The 25,269-nt window shown below is 38.3% G+C and overlaps 1 protein-coding gene across 2 annotated transcripts; it reads right to left on the reverse strand.

Annotated features, from left to right (window-relative positions):
- Positions 1-6,512: 6,512 nt before the first annotated feature.
- FRRS1 (ferric-chelate reductase 1) lies at positions 6,513-24,009 on the reverse strand. Of its 2 annotated transcripts, XM_009580027.1 has the most exons (17): positions 23,959-24,009; positions 19,075-19,116; positions 17,201-17,396; positions 16,830-16,966; positions 15,502-15,596; positions 14,702-14,852; positions 13,695-13,874; positions 12,698-12,796; positions 12,007-12,154; positions 11,347-11,463; positions 10,428-10,543; positions 10,055-10,141; positions 9,020-9,117; positions 8,786-8,844; positions 7,921-8,064; positions 6,711-6,772; positions 6,513-6,605 (listed from the first exon to the last, which is right to left on the reverse strand). In XM_009580027.1, the coding sequence occupies exons 1-17, from the start codon at positions 24,007-24,009 to the stop codon at positions 6,513-6,515; spliced, it is 1,875 nt and encodes a 624-aa protein (XP_009578322.1). The 2 variants fall into 2 exon arrangements, with proteins under 2 accessions (XP_009578322.1, XP_009578323.1); XM_009580028.1 differs by lacking the exon at positions 19,075-19,116.
- Positions 24,010-25,269: the final 1,260 nt, after the last annotated feature.

The following is a 25,269-nucleotide window of genomic DNA, read 5'->3' on the forward strand; positions in this document are numbered from 1 at the left end:
CCTTCCCCATGCCACTTACATGCTGCCCACCCATAACCTCACAGATCAATCCTGTGCATAACACTATGAACCACCTGACCTCCCAAGCAAGGTTTCACTTCCTGGCTTGCTCAGAAAGCCCTGCTTTTCCAGGAAACTGGTTGCCAGGCAGGCAGTGCCTGTCCATCAAAAAAAAAAAAAAAAACAAAACAAACAAACTACTCCTTAGTATAGAGGTTTCAATTGGCCAGGGGGCTAAAATTAGTGCAAGCCTCTCATCAGAAATATCGAGTTGCCAATGGCTTGTCCTGCAGCTGCAAAAGAAGGTCTGTTACAGTTGCAGCCATTGCTGGGCACAGCTCTCCAGCAAGGTCCAAGGCTCTCACCAAGGAACAGGTTCTTTCCACATGAGAGAAGAGTTAAGGGCCCTTAAAGCAGCCATAACATACAATTACACCTAGAAAAGTCCCATGCAAGACAGATTTTTCCAGTACATAGCTCCTGGGGGGAAAAAAGTGCCTCATAGCACTACATCCTTATATTCAAATCAGTATAATAGCTTATTTTGCCAGGTCTTAGCCTGGTTTGAATCACTAAACAGAAAGTTCAGGTTGTGTTATTCTAATACAGCTGACTCAAATTATGCACCAGCAAAAAAACCAAAACGTAACTTTTTTGCTGGCATTCCTCCTTTCAAAGCAAGAAACTGAAGCTACTACCTCATATTGAGGCACAATGGTAGTAATCAGCTGAATTGTAGCCTCTAAACATTTGGTGGCTCCCAGTCTGAAGTGGGTAATAATCTCAAGTTTTAGGACTTGTCAGAGATGGTTACCTGGAGAGTGGAATAGTAGATAAGAACAAATAAATTTAACTATATTAAACTTTATGTCTATCCTGGGATTTTTTATTGGGTTTTATAGTGTTTTTTTCTATCCTGGGGTTTTTGTTTGGTTTTTATAGTGGTTTTTTTTCCTTATGTTTCTTCTGTTATTTGTTGGTTCCGAGAGCAGAGGGAGTTACCTTCAACTCCTTTTTTTTTTCTTCTTTCATTTTTACATCTTCTTAAAGGGTCTTAACAGGATACACCAAAAAGTGAGAGAGTAGGAGAGTGATATGAAGTAGTCATGAGCAGTTTTTGTAACAGCGGCAGATTGCTATGGACACTCATCCCCTGCCTTCCCCAGTAACCTGTGCTATCAAACTTAAATGATCTGAAAAAGGGGGCAAAAATGCTGCTGCCAACATAGTCTTATTCAAAGTAGATTAGAAGAAAGGCGACTGAAGACAGACTTCACAATAGTGAATGCATAGTGAAATTCACTACCAATACATGAAAAGTAATTTAAAAAAATAGAAATAACACTAACCACACAGAGCACAAGAAGTAGCTGTTAAATTGGTGTTATGAACCTCTTGGCTAGGAAGCAAAACACCTTGGCATTATTTTAGATAGTCCTCTGAAAATATCAACTCCATGCTCAGAAGCCATGAAAATGAGAGCTTTAGGACTCATTAGGGAAGGCATGGAAAACAAATCAAAACACAACTATGGCATAGCACTTCATATTTACAACTTGAGTAGAGTTTGGTCACCCCATCTCTGAAGACACAAATAGAGAAGGGTAATGAAGATTATCAGAAGTGCGAAATGGCTAAATACAGCCGCAGTCATACAGGGAGAAAGACAGTAAGGCACAGACATGAGAGGCTTAGAGAACTATGATAAAGGCAGGAAGGTAAAAACAAAATACAGGTCATTAAACAATGGCATCAAGAAGCAGGCTTAAAACAAAAACAAGAAGCGCTTTCTCCCAGTGACTAATTAAATGGGAGGGCAAAAGCATTAACAGATTTTTTTTTTTAATAATTCATTGTACATGTCATAAATAAAATTCAATCACTACAAAAGTCCACAGTCCAGCTGCAGTTTCTAGCTCAGGAAATCCTTGCACAGATTCTGGCAAGTAGCAAGGAAATCTTGCTGGGAAGAGAAAATATCACTGCAGTCTTGTTATGTCTCTTGCCCTAAGCACTCATTACTACCACTTCTAGAGGTAATACTAGGCTCAGTAGATCTCTGCTTTGACACGTGACAATTCTGATGTCGCATATTAAAACTATTCGGCTTGTGCCAGATGAATCTGATCTGTCCCCACAGTAATACACTAGCTATGTAGCAACACGAGTATCAGATCATAAATTTGGAGGAACAGAGACACAAGATGGAGCATTCAAGAGCTGTGTGCTTCTGGGAAGCAGGGATGTTCATCATCTGAATGCTGCAGCCCAGAGCTTTCCCACATCCCATATCAACAAGAACAGAATTACAAGAAGGTAAATCACCTTTTTCACACGTCAGTACAGATGCCATGCAAAATTCCAATTCATCATTAAAGCCAAATGATTTCTAAGGTCCAGCAACACGAAAGTCTCTCTGAAACAAAGCCAAAGCCAGAGTCCCTCTTAGTGCAGTATCATTTCTCCAGGATGACTATCATAGATACCTGGTTCAGTGCGACACAGATGTTCAGCTTTTGAGGTTTGCAATATGTAAAGTCACTTTTGCACAGCACAAGGAAGACCACTAGAAGCTATACAGTGGTTGAATTAACTCATGTATGAGCCAAAACAGATGGTACCAAGCGTGTTCTGAAGCACTTGTCCTGTGCCGATTCTGCTACGCCACTCCCTCAGGTAAGTGAATGCAAGAGCTCCCCCCTTCACACATACCCCTTAGAGAAGTTGGGATCAGACTGATGTGAGCAAAGAATTTCTCAGAATTACTAGCAGATCATCCCTCTTAACCATCCTTCTGTTCACTTGGAGTCTTTCTTACTTCAGCTTGCACTGAAGGTCTAAAATCACCGAGACATTAATTTCTGCATTGAAATGCAGAAGATTGCAGTTTTTACTTCGATGATTGCCATTCATCTTAAGTTGTTTGGAAAGGGATGTACCCACATAGAACACAGTTTACACACATGACAAAAGAAAACAGGCTGTAACTGTTCAAGCAAAAGCTTAAGCATAGACATCAAGTAAACACCCATTTCATAATGTCTATCTGTATGAACTGGCTTGAATTGAAAGATGGAGTTTCTTAATAAAGCTTGAGATTTTTTTTGATTAGTTCATCTAGGAACACTTCCTGGTTTGGACATCCTTTAGAAGTCTCAACCTTTTACTGACAAATTAAAGAAAGCAAGCAAAATAAAAATGCTGTTATTTGAACAAGAGCGCCACGTAGCGTTACAAACCGTGATTGAAAACAAAAGGCAGGCAATCTCTCTCTAGCCTTCCCAAACCTGGGTAAAGGAAAAAGATGGGCATTATTACACTGAATATGAAGTTTCCCCATCTTTTTCAACAAAACAGAAAACAGTGTAGCATTCAGTGTAAGGAAGAGAAACAAAGCACACCTTTTCTTAGTTCATTCTGCAGCCTGCATGTCAGCTAGCAAAAAAATTATTTCAAGTGAAGCAAAGTAGCAGTGAATTCCATTGCATTTGAGCTATCTGCATCAGTTAGTTTTTGTTCAAAACACATGCAAGAAACATGATTTGTAGTTAAGTCAAGAGCAGATGACCAGTATTGGGAGGCTGCACCTAAAAACTCAATCAAAACAGTAAACTACTTGTTGTGAGACTGATTACAAGTTTCTACTTGACTGGGAGTAGAGTACTGTCTAGAAGAACCCAAAAAGAAATATGCTAATGATGATTTGTCATCACAAGTTTAATCTAAGAGTAAAAAAGAACACCGAAACCTTCTTGATCTCTTCTTGTGAAGTTTTCTTGACTTCAGTGGGATTCCTTTATGGAGCAAAGTAATGGGAATTTTCTTCTATACAATATTTTATCATTCAAGAAAAAAAAAAAACAAAACAAAACAGCAGCCACCAGTGCCTCTAGAACCAAACTGCCTGTCACCTATTTTCCTCCTGATATCAAACACTTCCATAGACTTTTTTCTTCTTTTTTTCAAAGGAGTATACCAGAAATTTTGGAAGTCATTAGAATACAATGACACATTGCTTCCTCTTACTAGTCATGCAGGAAGAAGGCAGGGGTGGTGCTGTGAACAAACATTGCACAAAATTAACAAGTCTGTCCATCAATAAGTTACAATACTGCACATAAGGCCTCACATAAGAAACTATGCAATATTGCTAGCACTGGGAAGGAACAAGTTATCCAAAGAGCAACTGACAATTTTGCCAACTTTAAAGCTGTATTAGATGTGGAACAAGGATTTCCCCCCCGCCCTTCTTCTTGGGGAAAAGAAAGTCTGCATTACAGAGAGAAACCATTTTAACATTTAATTTCAAGAAGAGTTTCTCCAGGAAGCATTTAGATAGCTTTAATTTACAAAACTATATCTACAAAGAAAACAGACAATCCATTTTGCTGCTAGGCAAGACTATTCTTTTCTAGTTTCTATTTAATAGTGTTTTCACCTTACTAAAAGAGACAAAAAATTTTATTAAGATATTTCCATTCATGTTTTAAAAACCCTATGTTCATTGTCACATGCAAATGAAACAACACATAGTACAGCTATTGTATTACAGACAGAATCCGGCATTGACTTTAATTTAAAAAGCCATTAATTGTGCCTAGGTTGAGAGATTTTCTTCTATAAACTCATGGTATACAAAAGAGTCCCCCAAAACTTTAACACTAGATGAGCCTGTGATTCCCAGGCTTTTGAGGTCAGAGGTCTCTAAAAAACCCACAAACCCACACACAATCAGCCATATTGCCCTTCAGCCTGGGTTTTGCCATATTTCTTCATAGTCCCCCTTTCCCAATCTGCACATGACTTTTCCAGCTTCCAGGAGGAAAGGGGACGATTCAACTTACACTCAATTGCATTTTGCTGCTGCTGCCACTGATGAAGGGATGAATCCCAGCTCTATATAGCTAAACCAGTTATTTGAGCAGTGAAAAGGAAGATCACTGACTACAAACTTGTAGCTTTCTGAGTATAACTTGTCCCTGCAACGGGCTGCATTGTGGATTTGGGGAGGTGGAGGAAGACACAGAAATAGACAGCTTTAGTAAATTGAGAGAACCACTACCTCACCCACATGTACGAGTATTTCAGAGCTAGCCATCAGGTAGCAGAGAGATGTTGCTATAATAGTCTACACCAAGCCAGGCCTCACTATTTACTTTTCTATCCAATACTCAACACCTTTATTCCTAGCTAGCTTAGTAGCCCGAGACTGAAGACATATTTTGAAGTGTTACAACTAAAAATCAGTACTTTCCAGTATCAAAAATGAAGAAGTGTGGAAGCAAACTGTTCAGAGCTGCAAAAAACAAACGTGAAGCATATTAAGGGTTCATTTCTGAGATGCCATTTCAAGAGTATCCTTCCATACTTAGGCAAACCATGAACAAAAAAAGTTAAATATTAGAGCCTCTTTCCATTCCCTGCACGTAGTTCATATATTTAGATAAATATTTTGTTGACTAAAAAAATGCCCTCTCATATTTTTATAAAGACAGTTCTGCCTCCTAGATATGCCAGCTCAAAGGACTCTCACTTAACATTAACAGAAGCTGCTTTTCCTGAAGTCAAACCAACTCCTAATCCACATTTTGCTCAATAGTGCAAATACAACTGCAACATTCCTGAGCAAGTATTTTCACTTCCATTTAAGCATCAGGTGGCATAAATCCTTCTTATTCTCACAGAAAAGTAATTCAGAAGCCACAAGCAACCAAAGACAGCAAAACACAGAAATCCATACACACAAGTAGGTTCTTCCTGTTTGAGTTTTGGATAAGTACAACTGGGTTTAATGCACTTATATTGCAAACATGTTTTCTCTTTATGGTTTAGAAGCACTGAGGTGGACAGGACAGAACAGTATTTTGAGAGAGGTAAAAGGTGGTTTTACTGAAGTTCCCAAACCCATATGCTTGTGTAAGCGTACTGCTCTTAGAGCAGAGAGAATATTTTTTGCATTTAACTGCAAAGATAGACAACAGCATTTGGGTCATGCATCAACCTGCACTTGTGACAGTTTTTCACCAAGATTTTTTTTTTTAATGCACAAAACTGTCATGAGCAGGAAGTTGTAACATCACATGCCATTAGAACACAGTAAAGTTGAACAGATATGATAAGACTCTGATCAATCTTTCCAGTTTTCCCAATAATATTAACAAAAGGTTTAGAGAACTGACTATCAAAACAGCATTTTCAGCACATCTTCTCAGCCTTCTTAACCTATAAGCTTCAACCAAGTTAATTACTGCACTTAAAAAATAGAGACTTCATTCCTTACTCAGGCAAAGACTCCCATTAAAAGTCCTATCAGAAGACAGCTTTTGCAGGACTGCAGCATCCTTCTATAGATTTGAATTCAAGTTCTCCCTAACACGAAGCATGATGCACATGTGCTATTATTCTTCAGTTACATCTTCAGGGAGGTGTTGAGGGAAAGTTGTAATAGAAAGCATTCCTTGCAGGTTTTTCAACTGCACAATATTTCATCGCAAAATTCTCAATAACTTATTTCATATTTGGTTGATTGCTGCCAGGAAGGCAGTGAGGAATACTATATTTCCACAGACATAGATGGTTAACACAATCTGTTTAAACAGACGACCCTGCAAGAGAAGGGGAAGAAAAGCCATAGAAGTATCAATCTCTTTATTGGTTTAAACAAAGAACCATCCCATCTCATAGTAGTTATTTACAAAATTGTGACTTACCTCTGCTTCTGCAGATGTGAGTGACTGCAGTATCTGTACTCTGTCATCCTCTATGACTTCAACTGTTAGTGGAAAGAAAAAAAAAAGTTAAGTCTGCTCTTAAGAGGAAGGGGGTTTTTAATTTTTATACTGCAGAAGTCTTGATCCTGTGACTAAGTAACTAAGTCTCATACAGCATCAAATTTGAAAAGCACTTGCAAGCCGCACTTGACATTTCATGACCTGTACTATCATGCTCACAGCACAAGTGAAAAATTATTCTGGACCTGACCTACAAGAAGTAACTTCTGGACACTGAAGTGGCAAAACATTTTGTCTCTTTTGCTAGGGCGAATCATCAAAACACTAAGTTTTGAGCTGAACAAAACATTTGTTTTAGATAAAACCTTTTCCTTTTCATTTTAAGATAACCAGATTTCATTAAGAAGTATTTTCCATTAACCAACATGAGAACATTCATCATTCAAACATTTCAGGTTCATTTCTCTATTTCTAGGAAGTAATTACTGCAGTTAAATTTAAATTCACATCTTTTATAATCACTCCTTCTCAACGTGCCACCTTACACAGTGTCCTAACTTATCATGCTTCTTCAGTTCTGCAGATGTCTCATCTCTGCCTTAGATACAGGTCGTTTACAGTTACCTCCTCTCAGTGACACCATCCAGTGAAGCTAAGAATTTCCAGTGAGGTTACTACCAGTCTCTTCACTAGACACATGGAGTCAGGATTTCACCTTCATTCCCCTGTTCACTCAAAATTGCAAGTGTTTATGCTCAAGTTTCTGATCATTTTGCTCATGCAATAGCAGCCATTCATACCAGCAATTTGTCACACTAAAATGCAGACTGAATCTGCATGAATTAACCTGGACTTAACCTACCCACCTGGGATCAAAATCATGGCAAACAGCGATAGATTCTCAGAAAACACTTATGCATTTCAGTCTGCACCTATGAACTGTGGTTTGAGAAATAAGAGGCTACTAGTTAAAATAGCACAAAAACAATTTTCCTAGAACACTTTGGTCTTGAAAACTGGTTTAGTCCCATATTAGTTTGTTCAGAAGATATGACACCATTACTTGAGAGTTATTCCCTTTCCGCTTCCAAGTTAGAGGCCAAAGAACACCTCCTGAAATTCACTCCACTGTTACATTTTTTGCACAATCCTCAGCAAGGTAACAACAGGAGTTTTGTTGGGTTTGTACCTTTACGTACGAGACAGTAGCTGTGTATTTCCAGAAGAACATCAATACCGACATGCCAAGCTACAAAACCAATCATTGTATAGGTGTCCCATGGGTCTGGTAGGTCAAGTGCTGGTAGATCCATTCCCAAAAACATAGTCACCACTAGTCAGTAAAAACAAGATAGAAAGACACTAAGAGTGCTCTGTGTGTGTGTAAGGGTAATTAAAAAAAATGATCTCAACACCTTTGGCAATAGATTTCCCATGAACTGCCTACAACTGCTTGGGGAATGAGGTTAAAGGAGTCCATACAGCTAAAAGCTTTTTTTTTTTTTTTTGGCAGTGTGAGGGGGAAGGCAGGGAGGAAAGGAGAAAGCCAAGATAATTTTCATCCTGCTCAGTGCCCTATCACATCCCAGTCACACAAACACTAGCATTTGTGACTCTACCAACAAGACCACAGTCACCGCATCATTTGTCCTTAAGCTGTCTGTGAAAACTTGTCACTATTGATAGAATTAAGCCCAGCTTCTGGTTCTGTGAGTTTCCCCTTCCCCATTAAATAACATTGAACTATGTTACTGTAAGAACACTATCCTCAAATCTTCCAAGACAAAAAGAAATTGCTCAAGAACAGGTCCTCATTACAGAGATCTTTCAGATTTGTCTGTAATCTCTTTGGTTTTACATAGTCACTTTTTCTCCCTAAAGCTGTACCTGATGGCCACTTAAAACTCACACAGAAGATGGACAGCAAGAAAAAGAATCTTCAGAGATGCCTGGACTGGATGTCCATAGATGTTTTAAACAAGCAATAGCCTAGACAATGAACAAAGTTCCTTTAAATCACTTAAAAGGGAGTTACAACTATTACTTCTACTCACCAGCTAGTATTCTAGCTGTTGTACCAGTACTCCAGTGAAACCAGTTAAACAATTGCCTTCTACAAAACAATGAAAAGCATTTTATTGGTTACATAGTTCGGGGGGGGCGAAGGGGGAAAATCAAAGAACATTGGAAAGATATCTTTAAAGTAGGTAACAATGTAAAAAGAATTTTTAAACAAACAGGCGTATTTAATTCCTGTGGCTGTAACTTAATGAGTTAGTTGTAAGTACCTTGGTGCATGGCGAGATGGTCTGAAACCTGCCATAAGTGGTTGAAAGATTGTCAGAGCCATCACGGTACAGCCGAGATAAGGATGAAAACCTGCTTGCTAAACACAGGACATTTTTCTTTAATATCATATCTATATAAAGACATAGAAAAAATACAAAAAAGTTGATAATTTTATTTATGCTTGTATTAGTAAGTTACAATGGTGGAGCAGCACTTTGTTTAGACTGACAGAGGCGACAGGACACAGTAAGCTGCCCTGCAGCTGGATGGAGATGGTTCTCCTTGGCAGCATGAGACTCCAGTACATCTGCCCAGGGTTTGTCCCACCTTTTCGGTGTATTGAGAAATTCTACCAGCTGAAGAGCAGAGAGCAATATGACTGTAGAAGCTATGCTCCAAGCTCTCCATCCTCAATCCTGTGTCTTCAGGAGAGGCCTATTTCATAACTCATCCCAGGTCTCCCCTCTCACCCTCTCTGTTCTAATCTTAACCCTAGAACGTTTTATTCAATTTTCCTAGCTCATACCTGTGACCAACTTCTTCTACCACCTTTAGTTCAGATACTCTCTAGACCTTCCAATTTCTGAAATCACCTTGCACCAAATACTATACAGGTGACAGCAACAGGTATACCATCTCTATCTATCTAATGTTACAGACTAAGTTTAATAACTGGATACAGTTACTCAAGTCCAAGTTCATAACAACACTTATTCCCAGCAGGTTTACCACATTAATAATTCAAGTTCTCTAAGGAAATGGGAAGATGACTGATTTAGTACATAAAGAAACTGTGAGCAAGAACTTGATTTGGGAGAAAGAGGAAGGAAAGTACTGAAGTTTTTCAACTGTAGTTAAAGGAGGCAACATTCTTCTTCTGTGTTGCTAGGATTTGAAATCAGCCTACTTAAGGACAGCTTTCACAGCAATTTCCTCGGCACAGCTGTAACATGTTAGTCATCAGTGGACCTCCTTCTCATTCATTCAGTCCATCCTTTACATTTGAGTTAAACAAAACAAAAGCACACACTTACTTGGCTCCAACCTCCTCGGTATATAAAAGGCAATACAAAAGAAATGCTTGTAAGCATGACTGTGGTCAACATAAGCATACGATGCACCTAGAAAAGTTAAGCTTGCTTTTAGAAACTACAGCTTTCTTAATATGCCATTAAAATACATTTATCAGATCTACAGTTAAAGACGTTCTTAGAGTCCTCTTTAGACTTTGGTTTTACTAGTAAAGTAGGTGAACTTCTGATTTGTAACTGTTCCATTTTATAAGATTAAATAAAGATTAAAATCACACCAGGTTGAATCTCCTATTTCTTGGCTCTAGTAGGTTTATAATTCTGCTTACAATAAAGCTAGAAAATACACCTGGAGATACGGGGAGATTTTGCCCACCTGAAACCACATCTCCTTTCCAAACAGGAATGAATGAGACCAGACAGGTTTGAAGAATCGTGCAACAATAACACCAATACTAACTGTGGTAATCCAAGCAACAAACATTAGCGTTCCTGAAAAATCGAGGGGAAAAAAAAAAACAACCACCAAAGTATACATGAGTAACTTAGCTGCATATGAATACAGCTTCAAAGACTGTGTAACAGTTTAGTCCGTATGCCTGTGGTCAGAATATACCAGTGATAAGTTTTTAATCACCTGGTTCAGACTACAACTTTACAGCATTTACCTTGCTAGAAGGCAGAAACATTCATATAAACGATAATCATACTATGCCCACACAGCACAACAGAGCAGCTCTGGCTACTGCACATTTCATATGCGCCAGTACAGTCAGTACCTACTGGTGAGAGATGCTGTTCTGTCACCAACTTAGACGTCAGAGGATGAAATTTCTTACAGTTTGTTTGACAAAAAATGAGTGATAGTTCTCTCATCATGGGCCTGCTTTAAAAATCCAGTACCATGAGAGAAAAAAATTGTCATTAACTTCAACTGCTCTGGACCGTCAGTTGAGGGGTTTCTCATTTCAAATAGAATTAAACCAATAATGCAACTAGAACAAATTAAACCAGAAAGAGGTAAACAGAAACAAGTCCTAATTATAAATTTAAGAGAAAACGCAAATGCAGGTTCATTTTCCTGGGCAAAAAGAATGTTACAACACTGTTCTTGAAATGAAAAATTATTAATAACTTTACTCTGTCTTCACAGTCTCAGATCTTGCTAGCCAACAGTATATATAACATGAGTGCCAGAAAGACAAGAGGCAATACTCTGAAATAATGAGGAAAACTTAACTCTCCAGTTTCAGCAAGTCTAGAACTGGAAGACAAAACTAGAAGTTGCACCTTACCATGAGCCTTCATAAGTCGTGGGGACCGGGAACCTCCAATATCCTGAGGAAGGCCTGTGACATTGTATATTCCATTGGTGATCAGAGGCTGACGACGATGTTTGTATGTTAGTCCACCTAAGCAGTGACATAAAGTGGTTTATTTACGGCTGATGAAAGCCACTGCACTTGTAAGTGTGCCCACTCCTTATTTATGAAGGCAAGCCCTGTTGTAACCACTAAGCATAATCACACAAACTAAATTTCTGACATACAATATGGTAAGAACCTAAGATGTCATCTAAGCTGTCTTGCATACTTAATGTACAAGAACCAACTCACCCCTCTACAGAAAATAGCTTTCTCCACTACAACACAAGTAATGAAGAATAATTCCCTTTGATGCTAGTCTCCATTTCAAAAAGATGTGGCCAGCTCTCAATAAGCTAACAGTTGCTAGCATTAAGCGGGCATACAACACACATATATGAGTAAGTTTACTGTAACTTCCAAAAGCAAAACCATGATCCAAAAAGGCAGTAAAGATGACTAGACTGAGCACCTCAAACTTGGAAACCTTAGTTCAGATATTAATTCTCAGCTAAGCCATATCTTGCATAAGGGTTACTAAATCATTTAGAGTTGTTCAAAGAAAAGCAGCCACATGCAAGTCAAGTTTACCTTCACTAGCTTCCCCATCTGCCAGAAAGATGTAGTAACTGCCATCCAGATTAAATCTCCCTTTATAAGCAGGAAGACGAATACTCCTTCTGAAAGAACATTGAAGAACACCATCCACAAGCCTCCATGACACATCTTCAAGAGCATTCTGTGAAACAGGAGACATTTAATACCCAGTCTTTTCAGACTGGCGGAGTAATTGGCTTAACAGTAACCCTGCAAAGGACAAGAGTGTCACTGGTGCACAAAAAAAGAACAGCAATGACCGGAGCGGGGTATAAAAACCTCTTGCATACCAACTTAGAAGGTATGTCAATAAGTCAACACAGCAACACAAGGATTGGACTTATCACCACCAATTTTTCCAGCTCGTAACGATCTCCCCTTCCCTTCCAACCTTTAACCCAAGATATATAGATTGCAACTGCAGCCCTAGCAAAGGGACAGAGTAATGGGCACAAAGTTCCTGAATAGAGTAAGCTCCCACCACATGACTTATTTTTAAAAATAAAATTTAGACTTCCAAAGGTAACAGTAGGAAGTAAGAGCCCAACCAATCTCACCTTGAAGAATTATGAATCCACCTTACTATTTACAGCTGCTGTGAAAAATAAAAGCACAAAGCAGCAGCATACCATTCATTACTTCAAACCTACATTTGTGGAAGTGTCTTAGTTGTTTTCAAACGTACCTCTGAATCCAAAACAGGAGGATTTCGCCCCTTCAGATAGGCAGTGCTTACGTGAACACGGTGATCCTCATTAACGCACAGATATCCATCATCACCACCCTGAAGAGTTTAAAAGAAAAAGGTATAGACCAATAAAAACCCCTACTGGCAGTCTCCAAAAGCTCTTTGATTTAATATATGCAACAAGACATGAGAGATTTCTCTAGCTGTCAAGCTATTATTTCCCAGCTTTCAAACACTTCGGTATTACAGAAGAGCTACATTAAGTCAAACAATGTGCCTTACTATGTGTCATCTATGATTTACACTCCCCCCACTCCCAGGGTAACAACCATATTACCAGAAGTTTATTTAATTATTTAGAATTTACTAAATTAACCAGATAAGACAGAGATGGATGTTGACATTATTTTAAAACCCTCTTTAGTTAGAAGTTGGTTTTCCTCATAGCTGTAAAGACAAAGTATTGTTAAGAACCAAGTGTTCTTGCACTAGGGACATGAATATAAACATCATCTCCTCTGTGCAACAGTTAGTTTATGGATTATGCATTTGTCAATAACATCGCCCCTTCACTTTAACAGCTATTAGAAAAAAGGATCTCTCAACACTTTTTAAGATTGAATGGCATCACTCCTGTACAAACAATGAAGAAATGCAAATGGTTTTCAGAAAGCTTAGCAACTCAGCTTCTGACAGGCGAGGGTTTTTGTCTAGGTAACAAAGATAGATTGATCTAACCAGAAATTCCAGTCAGCTACTGTGCAATCAGACAGGTTGGATTCTGTTAAGACAGGTATCTGCAAATAGTCAGTCTTGAGCTAAAACTGAATATCCACCTTAAAAAGGCAAGTTGTGCTTCAGCACTAAGGGAGAGAAGTTACTTTGTGTGACATCCAGCAGCATGTCAGTTTTCCATATGCATGTTTTGCTAGTGTACCATTCAAACTTTACTAAGATCACAAAAGCAGCTAAAGAAGTAGAATAGGAAACTCACCATCCACTGGTCATGGGACAATGCAAATGCTAAATATCCTTCACTTGGACCACTCATTTCAATAAATACTGAACTCTTCTCTTGTTGGAAGGATAGAAAAAAACAGGAAGCACTTTCAGGATCACAGTTTGAAGGATTCCTAATGCAGAACTTCATACTTCCACAACCTGATGCATTAAACTAGACAATTAAGCAAACAAACAAGTCATAAGCAACAAGCGTTTCCCTCTTTTTCCTCCCTTTCTACTCCGTTCTAGGAGCAAGCATACAAGGAACAGCAAAGAAATGCCATCTATGTCTACATACCAATCTCTTAACCCATCCCTACAGTTACCCCAGGACTAGTAGGAAAAATGATGGCAAGTTCCAAGCTGTACTTTTATTCAAGTTGAATTTTCACTTTAAAGACATTATAATAGAATAAATCTGAAAAGAAAGTAAAAACTTTAGAGAAACTTCCTTTGGTTTGATTTTCAGAGAGATAGGAAGAGGGAGAAAAGAAGGGAAGACCAGCTTTTTGTTTCCTTTTTAAAGTAGCAACTCCACTGATACACAATGAGAAAATACATGGATTAGAAGTCACACTTATTCTGGATCAAATAGTGATGCTTGCTCAATCCATTCAAGAATCAGTAATGGAAGTCAGTAACACAGATGAACTCATAGAAGGAAGTTTCTGAGCCTGAAGTTACTAAATAGGAAATTATTAGTCAAGACCAGAGCTTCCCATCTCTCTTCCCAGGTATGCGTAATATTTCCAACCATTAAGTTCCAAATGGTCTGTCAACCTTTTGACCCATGTGTGGTGTCACAACATTTAACCCACACAAGTTCAGGCAACTCAACTAACACAAAAAGGTAGCTGTCTATCTTCTTGGTCTCTAATATCCAAGTTACTCATCCATCATCTTTCCCTTTCTGTCAATAAGCTGTACCAATGTGATTTCATTAAATTCCATTAATCACAAGCATTAAAGATAGCATTATTTAGGTTTATAATTACTTACTGGTTTTGATAAGTAGGAAACCGGGTGTGAAGTTGATATAGCCTCTGATGTTGCATGCAAGGGTATTGTTGGGGACGGTGCATGAGGCTGAGAAACAACAGGACCAGGAATCTTCACCCAGAAAGTCTTGTATTTCTTCACAACTGTGGCTCTTAAAAAAGACAATACACACACAGACATATACATCAACAGCTGATTGTTACTTTAAAAAAAAAAAAAAAAGAAAAGCTTCTATAGTTTGTTCAACTTCTTTGTAAAACCCCCATCTTTATGCAGACCTCTACCACTTTAGGGATTAAAGTAGGAAAATATCTGAAATCTCAGTGGAAGAATAATTTTAAAACATACTACTGCATGCTCTACTGGATATAAGAAACATTCATGCCTGGGGCATGGATTACAGGCTCAGAGAAGGGTTGCATAGATTTTATCCACTAGTTCCCAAAAAGTTAGCAGTATAACAGGAGGGTATACATACCATTTTGTTAGTATGCAGTGCAGAAAAAGATTCTTAACACTGTATATTACAGGCATGAGAAGTGAGCAGAAATACTAAAGAAACCTGTCTCTGAATCCCCTTCTACCCTCCCCACAAAAATCAAACGAATCATCTCCAAGCTTTCCCTAAAGAACAAGCGCCTGCATTAATGTAGACTCCACAGCAAGCAAGAGGTGCCAACTTTTCAGGCCATTAGTCCAAGGATACTTTTCAGTTGCTGGCCAATATTTGACACAGACAATGGTACAGGTTTACCTTATTTGCATTTTAATAAACTAGAACGAACACTAGATTTACTTACAGAAACTGTACATGTTTTGGTGCATCTCCAGGAGCAATCCAATAAACTTTTATGTATTTCTTTTTTGCTTTACTTGTGTGACTGACAGCTGAATTCTGAAAACATACACACATCAAGAGTTACGTGGTGGATATGCACTAAGGAGATTTCAGCTAATACAGTCATCACAGGCTGCAGCTAAATCCTAAACAGACACTGCACTGTTATACTGCACAGACCCAGTCCAGCTGGCTTTTCCCCAATCAGTCATGATCAACTCGGATGAAGTCAACTACTGAAACCTATACGTACTAACAAACTTCAAGGCTAAAAGGAACAACCAGAGGTCTTTCAATCCAGAAGACTCCAGCGATGAGACAGAGATCCCTGCAGCGTTTATGCAGAAATGGTGAGATAACGCTCTATTTTTTGATAGTAGGAGCATGAAGGGACAGTGCAATGACTGTACAGAGAGAACAGAACTAGTATTCCAAAGGACAAAAACCAAAAGTAGTCTTGGGGTCAGAGAGTTATTTGCACAAGATAGACAGATCAGACACAGCACTGAACTAAGTCCTCAGAGCACAGAGGGCACAACCCAGACATCCCCATGGCTTTACAGCACAGATGAATGCATTAATTGGATGCCACTGGGGGGTAGGTGGTGAAAGTGGAGAGAAAAAAAAAAAATACATGTAGGCAGATGGAGAACTTTGTCCACACCAGCTCAGATTACACTGTACATGTTCATGAAGTTCAAGTGGGTTGCTAAAACACTAGTCAGAGTTCACATCTCTTACACATGAGGCAGAATCAATTTATCTAAAATGGATATTGAAGATTGTGATCTAACCTGTTACTAAGAGGGCTCCATTAACAGTAACTGACAGAGCAACACTAAAGATAATAGTCTGTTCTAGTGTTTGTTTAGCACAATAACTGACCTAAGCTTTCCTTGCTGTAAGTCATTTTCTCTGTCCTTAACAAGCATGGAAAATTATTAATAACTCTCCTCTTCAAAGCAAATAGAGCATGCCCTCCTCTTTTTAAGTACAATAACCAGGAATACACTACATTCATTGTGCACAAGTAGAAATTACGTTACTAATGCTGCATATTCCTGCAGCAGTCAATAGCCTTCTACCACCCAGATAGTTTAAATGGCTTGTAAGACTAGTCTGACAGAGTTTCAGTGAGACACACCTCTATACTGCAAGTTAGACCAATTTTCTGAGAGATTTACTGAGCTCAAAGAAGATTACTATTAGCTTAGCTCTGTCCTATTACAGACATGGTCTAGTACAAACACCTCAGTGCCTGATGTCCCATTTTAAGACACTAGACTATACCTTGGTACGGCCACATGTCAGAAGCTGAGAAAGTCTCCGGTCAACTAACATGAAAGAACCAACTGCAGGGCTATCCAGATGTTCTGCATCCCGGGCTTGTATGAAAAATCCTTCAAAATCCGGTCCAGACAGATGAACTGAAGCAAGAGGAAAAAAAAAAAAAAGGAAATTTAAATATTCTCTGGAGGAAGAATGAAATATTTCAACAATATTACCAGAAGCTCATTTTACAAGGACTGAATGATTGCTAAATGGATCACCTGAACAATATTCAATTGCTTAGATAGATCTAGCGTAGCTAGCTGAGTAAAGACATGCTACAACACAAAGAAACAGTAAATTAAACTCTTCAGCTATAACTGACACAATACCTTCTATGTTGTCCCCTGGTTTAAATTCAGTCCCATTCACTGTAATGGTGTGCTCAGGTGACAGTTGTGGAGAGCTACCATGACAGGGTATCATGCTAGTACAGGCTTCTCTTATTTTTCCACTTGGATAGCCATCCACAGATGCATAGACGCAAATAAACATCCAAACAGCAAAAGCAAGGCCAGGCAGCTCCATCTATATAAGTAAGAGTTACAGGCAATTAAACACAATAAACATTTACATTACAGGTCACCACTCATCTTTAGAAGAGTCAGCTGAATACTGAAATTTAAAAAGATGTTTAAAACAAAAGCATACATGAGAAGACCATTTCCCCAGCTGCAGAAGCTGAAAGTAATGCGCGCTTCTGATAACTGCCAGACTTCGCAAGAATGTTCACAGATATCACGTTTCAGGCCATCAAGAGTATAGACAGTAGATGGATCCCTCCATCCACTGGGTGGACTATTTCTCTCAGTGCATTTTGACATCACTTTTTAAATTTCTTTTGCTTATGCCTCTCCTGTTCTCTCTCTCAAAAAAATAATTCCAAGTCCCTTAAACATCTGCACAGGACAGATGGATCTTAAAACATGTTTCATTGATGTACAAAGGTCCACAGTACTGAGGAACTACACAGCTAGTATCAAGCCCACTCTTATTAATCATAGCTTCAAACTGTGCATCATTACAGACTGCCTTTTGTTTCCACAACTCGTGTCTATTGCTTCACATATGACAAATAATTCCCAGGTAACAAGTTCTTCTTTCTGCAGGAAAACTAAAGTTGCCAAATGTCAGAAATAATTTTATACAGGCAAAAGAGTGGGAATTTGGTATAAAGATTTAGACAAAGAAATAAGTATGTTTGTTGCAGACAAGCACAAGACTTTTCCTTTGAACTCTTCCTTTTGGACAATTCCAGACAATTAGTCAAACAATATCATTGCTTGTCACACTCTCGTTAAGGGAACAGTATACATGAAAAACATGTAGAGTAATAAGACTGAAGAGCCTAAAACAATTATATGAACCTCTAATTCCAGCATTCCTCACATAATGTCTTGCTCTGCCACAATACTGTTTTCAAAAAAGCTGTGGTAATTGTTTTGTTACTCAGCAACATGCAGGGTTTACAGTTGTATCATTGTTTACAGAACGCTTTAACCAACAAGAAAAAGCGTTTGCATGTGCGAAAGGCCAGGAGAACAGAGATAAACTTCCTTTCAATCCTTAGGCACAAGAAGTGGGTTATCAGCTCTAGTGGAATATACACCAGGCAAGTAGGTCTGCCTTCTGGAAGAGCCATGCCCATTTTGCACCAAGTGATAAGAAGTATCAGGTTATGAAGTTCCCTGACAGCACGCATGGACATGACGATAAGAAAGGCACAGAGCCATTTCAGACTAAACTCTGAAACCTAAAAAGCAGTCAAATGAAGACAAAGCACGTCATTAGTCTTACACACTCTGTAAGAGTTATCAACTTTTGAAAATTCTCATACATTCAGTGCTAAAAATCCACAATACCCAGGGCAATGCTACATTTGTACTTCAACATAAGAGCTTCTTGGCAACTTTACACCAGTAAATAGAAAATCAGAGGGGAGAGGAGGCTGAACAGTTACATTTCAGGAACTAGAAAAAAAAACAACACTCAACTCCTCCTCTCAAATATTCAAGATAACATTATGATAATATCTTTAACTTCTAGCTAAAGTAAGCCTTTCCTTCTAGTTCCATTACTTCTCCAAACTGTCACAAATCTACATCAACATTCATTGATGATTTTATTCATAAATTAAGGAAGCCTATAGGAAGCTAAAAACTAAGGTTCAGTACAATGGTGGCATTAAAGCAGCTTTTATATGTACCAGTGAAATCTTCAAAACAAGATGCTGCCAGAAGAGATAAGGCTGCATACCACAGAGAAAAGAGTAGGTTAGAATTCTAGTTTAAGTAGCAGAGGATGTGGTAGGGATTTAAAATGAAACAAGAAATATTCTTTGGCAGACTCAACTGACTCAAAAGCTAAAGAAGCAGAGATTAAAAGAATGAAAAAGGACAGAATCTGAAGTAAGTACAGTACCGAAGAGCAATTTTTTAAAACATTGTTTTTAGGGTTAACTGTAGAAGAGCAATCTTCTCTATGCACATTCAATGATGAGGGTTAGATCCTATAAAGAATAGTAATTTCCATATTAAAATTAACTTTCCTCAAACAACACTTATTCAGTTGCCTTGAGAAGTCCCTTTCCTCCTTTAATCTGGAAATACCTTGTGGCATTCTACGTTCTCCACTTACACAGTAAAAGAGGCAAAGGGAAGATGGGAAGCACTCTTGTAACATCAATCATTCCGTGGTTAAAGATTCATTTTGTATTTTTAGGAAAATATCTCCTAAAGTGTCATTGTAGACAAAATAGTGCAATAGGTCAACATTCTAGAGACGTCAAGCTTTAAGAAATTATTCCTTAATTTCAGATTAAAGAACTCTGGGCTTTAACTCAAATACCATAGTAAAAACCTTTTTATAACACAGTAGAACTTCATATCTAAAACTGTAGTTTGGAATAGCCATAAATAGGAGTTTACAATCACTCATCTGCTGCCCGTAATTCAGCTAGGATCTCACTGTGCCTCCCCACCTCCTTTTGCAACATGCACACACCCCCTCGGGCCTTCAGCCAAGACCTGCCCAAAACAAGCCTCATACCAATTGTAACGAGCAAGAAAGACAAGGACACAAAACCTGAATATACGGAAGGAAGAGGGGAAATCCAAGAGATGCCCAGAACTTCCTCATATAAGCAGGTTAAGACATCTCCTTTAGCTCTAAAAAAGTACCTGTTACAAGAGCACGAAACAGTATGTCATACTCTCGTGAATATGACAGTCTGGCCAAGAGAAGGAAAAAGTGAATTAGTCTGGAAAGCTGAGCACATATCGTTAGTAGTTCAAAAATGAACAATATTAAAAAAAACACCTAAGGAAGATACCTAATTAAACTAATGAATCAGCAATAAGCAATTCTGAGAAGGGACAAGAAAAAGTATCTTTATACTCAGGTTGAAGATCGATAAGCAATTATATCCACCCTCAGCCAAGTATTTGCACAATAGATTATCTGTTTTGATAAACAAAAAAACCCAGAGTCAGCCACTGGCAAGCAACAAGTCACTCCTATATATAAGAGTCACCTTTTCTTCTGTAAGATTACATGGTTTCCTCTTTTCTCTGATTAGAGTTCTACAGCCATGATAGTCTTATTTCCCTCCAAGTGATGTTGTCAGGAATGACTGCATTTTTAGATATTTAGCATGTCATATGTAACACAATGCAGAAGAGTTATTTAGAATTAAAGGAGTAACTAGCTTTAAAATTTTAACTAATCACACACAAAGGTAAAGGAATCAAGGTTTGCAGTAAGTGAACATACAATAAACTGTAGAATATGCGACTTTTTTCTAATATTCCCCTTTGCAGGAAAAACAGAGGAAGGCAACTAAATCTCACAACTACATACATAAGTACAACCCCGAACAAAAAGTGGTAGGATTAATGGCATAGAAATTATTTGTTACAGAGAGATTAGGTTCAGGAAAGCGGAAGTGTGATATGTGAATGATGCTTAACCTCACCACAAAAGAATAAATGCCTTTTAAAGAATAAAGTAAAAATAAAAACAGTTCTCCACCTGTATCAAGAAGGAACTGAGAGACTGATCAAAGCTATCACATGTTACAGAACTGTTACTCTATTCTACTCCTCCCAGAAACATGGCTGAATTAAAAAAACACAGTTATTTTGCATTCTAATAAAGATGAATCAGCAGATACCTAGAAAAGACGATTGCAGAGAAGAACAACATAACAAACCATGTCAAAACCTTAAATCACCAAGTATTGCCACTAAAGCTAGACTCAAAATGAGAATCTATGTTAACTCAAGTCCTGAGGTGTGTAAGCTGTGGAACAGCCTGCTATTACCTATAGAATTTGAAAATACTCTCAGTTTCCACCATAACTTATTATAAATTGTAGATTTGTCCTTCTTGACAGATTTTGCTTGCAAGTTGTATTAAGAAGCTTTGGCCGTAGTGGCTTATTTATAACCCTTTGAAATACAACAACTCATTGGTGACAACCTACGAATTAGCAGACAGTCAAGTTCCCTATAGTAAAGAGGAATAGGAATAATTGACTTCAGGACTGAAGCATAATGGTGTTAAAAAATACAAAAGCTAATTCCTGCAGCATTGTTCAACTGGCTATTCTCCAGTGCTTTTGTTAACTTACTATCGTTTGAAAAGCCTGGAAGAACAACAGGGAGTTTAAAGATTTCTGCACTATCCAGTGACTTGTTTTCCAAGATAAATGCATTACACTGAAATGCTTGTGTTAACCAAGCACCTGAGAGTACATATAATCTCCTTCCTCTATCCTGCCTGCATGTCAGCTGCACACCATGTGGTAGCATGCATCAGTAAATGCCCCAGTCAAGGTTACAAGGATATGCTACAGAGCATATGAGCTCCATAGTCAGAACAACAATCACATAGCATTCATTGTTGATTTTACTTAGTCTAGTACTATACACAGACTTTCCAATATGTTACATACAACCAAAGACAGCATAAGATCCAGGAGTGCTTTCTCTACAGATATAGATACCAGCACATACCACACCATTACAGTATAAGACAGTTAATTATGTTTCATACCTTTATTTAGAATGGAAAAAATACTTCAATACTCATTAGTTTGAAGCATGACTACAAACTTGTTACTCGATCCCTCGCACTCCCTACTTAAATCTTCAGTATAATACATAACTCACACCCCCTGGCAGGAAAGAAAGCTGCAAAACAAGTTTGTTCAAAGAAACTTCATCATTACCTGTAATTCTAATGGTGTTTCAAATATTATGTCACTCTTGGGACAGAGAGGGAGGGAGACAATTGTGTACTTGAAGCCATTTATAATACAGCCCTCTAATTAATACAAAGCCAAAAAATACAGAGTGACAGTCATCTTCTCATCACCCCTGCCTAACTTGGGCAAAATGCTTTAGAGAGAAGTTAAGCTTTTCCAAGGAAGCTGAGTAATCGGGATGTCAATTAATATTTATTTCATATGGAACTTTATTACAACAAAATTAAATTTCATACAGAGATTACTCAATACTAACAGCTGACTTCTAAAGTAATCTGAAGTTTCAGTCACGCATTTCTTGAGCCATACTACCAAGTTATTTCGTATGTTTGCTGGTCAGAACTCAAGACAGAAATAGAGCTTTTTATTAGAGCACCCTGTTTTGGGAACTTACATTGCATACAACCCACCAGAAATTTGGAGGAAAGTCATATACAAAAATCAGAACAGGGGTCCCAAAGGTACAACATGCATGCCCAGTTATTCCAACAGTAGTGGGATGCAGAACAGTTATTTTAAATAAGAGGCACCCAAAAAAAGCTCACTGAGAACCTACAACAGATATTCCTGAAAAAGCAAACTAGAAACAACCGTTTCAGTTATTATGAATGGAGATGAAGTAGCTAGCATTCTTCATACTCTGATGTACCATGACAAGACAAGAACACCTCTGTGATAATTCAAATATTAATGGTTAAAGGCCAAAGTAGTTATCTGTGGCTTAACCTCAAGAGATTCTGCCTGGCAAGGCAGATTGCAAAGAGAAATACAGGTTTGCTCATAATAATAGCTACCAGCTTCTGTAAAGTTTCAGTACAAAACTAATACACTTGTCCGAACATTTAGAATTTATCATCCCATTCATTCAGGAGTCATCTCCTTCTCCTTCTAAGGAGGGAGGAGGAAAGCATAAGAAATAGTTGGGAAAAAAAAAACCAAAAAAAAAGAGTGCTATAATTTTAGGAACAGAATCTTTAAAAGCCTGAACCAACCATACCAAAATGTAGTGGAAATTTTTTCATTATATTTTTTCATTATATTTATTCTCCTCATTACATCTCACAATCTTACAGTAATTGGATTTGGATAAACAGAGCAGTAAGTTACTCCCTCCTGTGTTGAAAAAACTCCTACAGTCCCTGCAGGTATCAACAGCTAAGAAAGCCCTGGTAGCCTAATTCCTCAAGAGCACAATGTTCACACACAAACTCAGGATCTCTTCACAGAAATTATCTTCTTTCAGCTGTTTAACAGAGCTTCATTAGCTCAGAGTACAAAATCTAAAGCTAGTTTCAGACAGGAGGAGATGAGAGGAGGGGCAAGGCAAACATATTGCCAATTCAAAGGTACAAAAACTATCATAGCCAGAACGTTTCTCCTGAGCACCATCAGACAAGAGGGCAAGCATAAAAGGAAAAAGCCATCTAAGGAGAATAAGCTGTATTAACAGAAGGTTTTTGTTCCACAAACATAGTTTAGAAATATACTCTTACAAAGCAAAAGCAGACAGCCTTGCTGTCCAACAGTCGCCTTTCATCTGAGTTCAGAAAAAGAGCTTGGGTTAACTTCTCCTGCTCATTTAAACGTGGTCATATCACAATAGCTGGATAGAGCCAGGGCAGAAAACAAGTAGTGTTCACATTCACAGTAACTCATTACTTTTAAAATACAAACACCCACACACACACCCCCACGCCCACAAGATGGCAAAACATACACACCTCAGATTCTTGGTCTTTCTACTCAGGAAACATTCAAAGAGAACTTCAAGGCTTGTGTGTTTCAAAATGAATTTTTATAAACAGTTTAATTGTAGGTACTTACCTTACAGCCAGTCCTTCTATCGCAGTGACCAAGTCTGAGTAAAATTGCCATTGGCTTTCTACTTATAGTAAGACAATTTATATTACATTGTAACCTCTTCTATTTGACTTGCATCTAACAGTATTAACCTTTATCATACCCAGGATCACAGGAAGCTTGTCTGAAAGAAGAAACAGTACACACACAAAAAAGGAAACATTTATAAGAGCGTTCTTTACTTCAGGCACACACTTTATACTGCTTCCCAAGCTAAGCCCGTAAGACCCTACACTTCAGCTGAAATGCGTGAAGTTGTAATGAAGCACTGACCCTGCAGCTTCCTTTGGTTTGTCAGACACGTACTTCCACAGACCTCAGAGAGTATCATATTAAGTAATTATTTTAATTATCTTCTAGTTCAGGTAAAGGAGAAAAAAAAAACCCCACCAAACAAACCACAACTTCTGATACCTGAAGCACAAGTTGGTACAAATTTGCAGCATGATTTTAAAGCTTGTTACACACTTACTCCCTATCAAAGAGACTTTCTTTTAGAAGAGGGATAAGCAATCTTAAACGGAATATGGTAAGTTTGGTTTTTTTCCATATATCCCAGGATATATGGAAATAACAGGAGGCAAGGATTTTGCCCTGTTCAGTTGTTTACTTTGATTATTTAACTTCCTGTTGGGCAGCTGCTCTGCCTATAAACTTTAAGGCCCCAACTTTGCAAACTGTTGTCTGTATGAAGAACCCAAAGTTGCAAGCTAACCTAAAAATGACACAGTTCATTACCCCAACAAGCAAATCCAACTACAGGATCAGCACATTTACTGCGAGTTACCATAACAGCCATCTCCTATTCACATTAATGAAGAAACAAAATAAGAAAGTAATATTCATAAAAAATTAAGAAGCAAACAAGATGCAACAGGAACATGGTTGGTGTGGCTTCCAGATAAAATAAGCCATAGCTTACCTTTACTTATTAAGGCAAGCAGGCTTAAGAGTTTTCTACAAAGCAATTCAGAAATGGTTGTATGAAAGGCAGCAGCTACAAGGCGCTTTAAAAGCTTCACCAGATTTTAATTTGCTTCATAGCTGCTGTAGATATTCTATATATAGTTTTCAAAAAGCCTGCAGTATCTACACTTTGAGCACTCACTAGCGTCAGTTTAACCAAAGCATTCCGGAGCTACAGCAGCTTCTCTTAGACAGCCCCGCCACCGCGCACCGCCCTCGCTCCAGGCACCCCACGGTCTTCTCTCCTCCGCAGCACCGCTCCCGCAGAAAAGGGCAGCGGGAAAGCGGCCGGCAGGCGGGCCGGCCCGC

This window comes from Fulmarus glacialis, unplaced genomic scaffold (genome assembly GCF_000690835.1).
Source record: "Fulmarus glacialis isolate BGI_N327 unplaced genomic scaffold, ASM69083v1 scaffold47336, whole genome shotgun sequence".
Lineage (NCBI taxonomy): Eukaryota > Metazoa > Chordata > Aves > Procellariiformes > Procellariidae > Fulmarus > Fulmarus glacialis.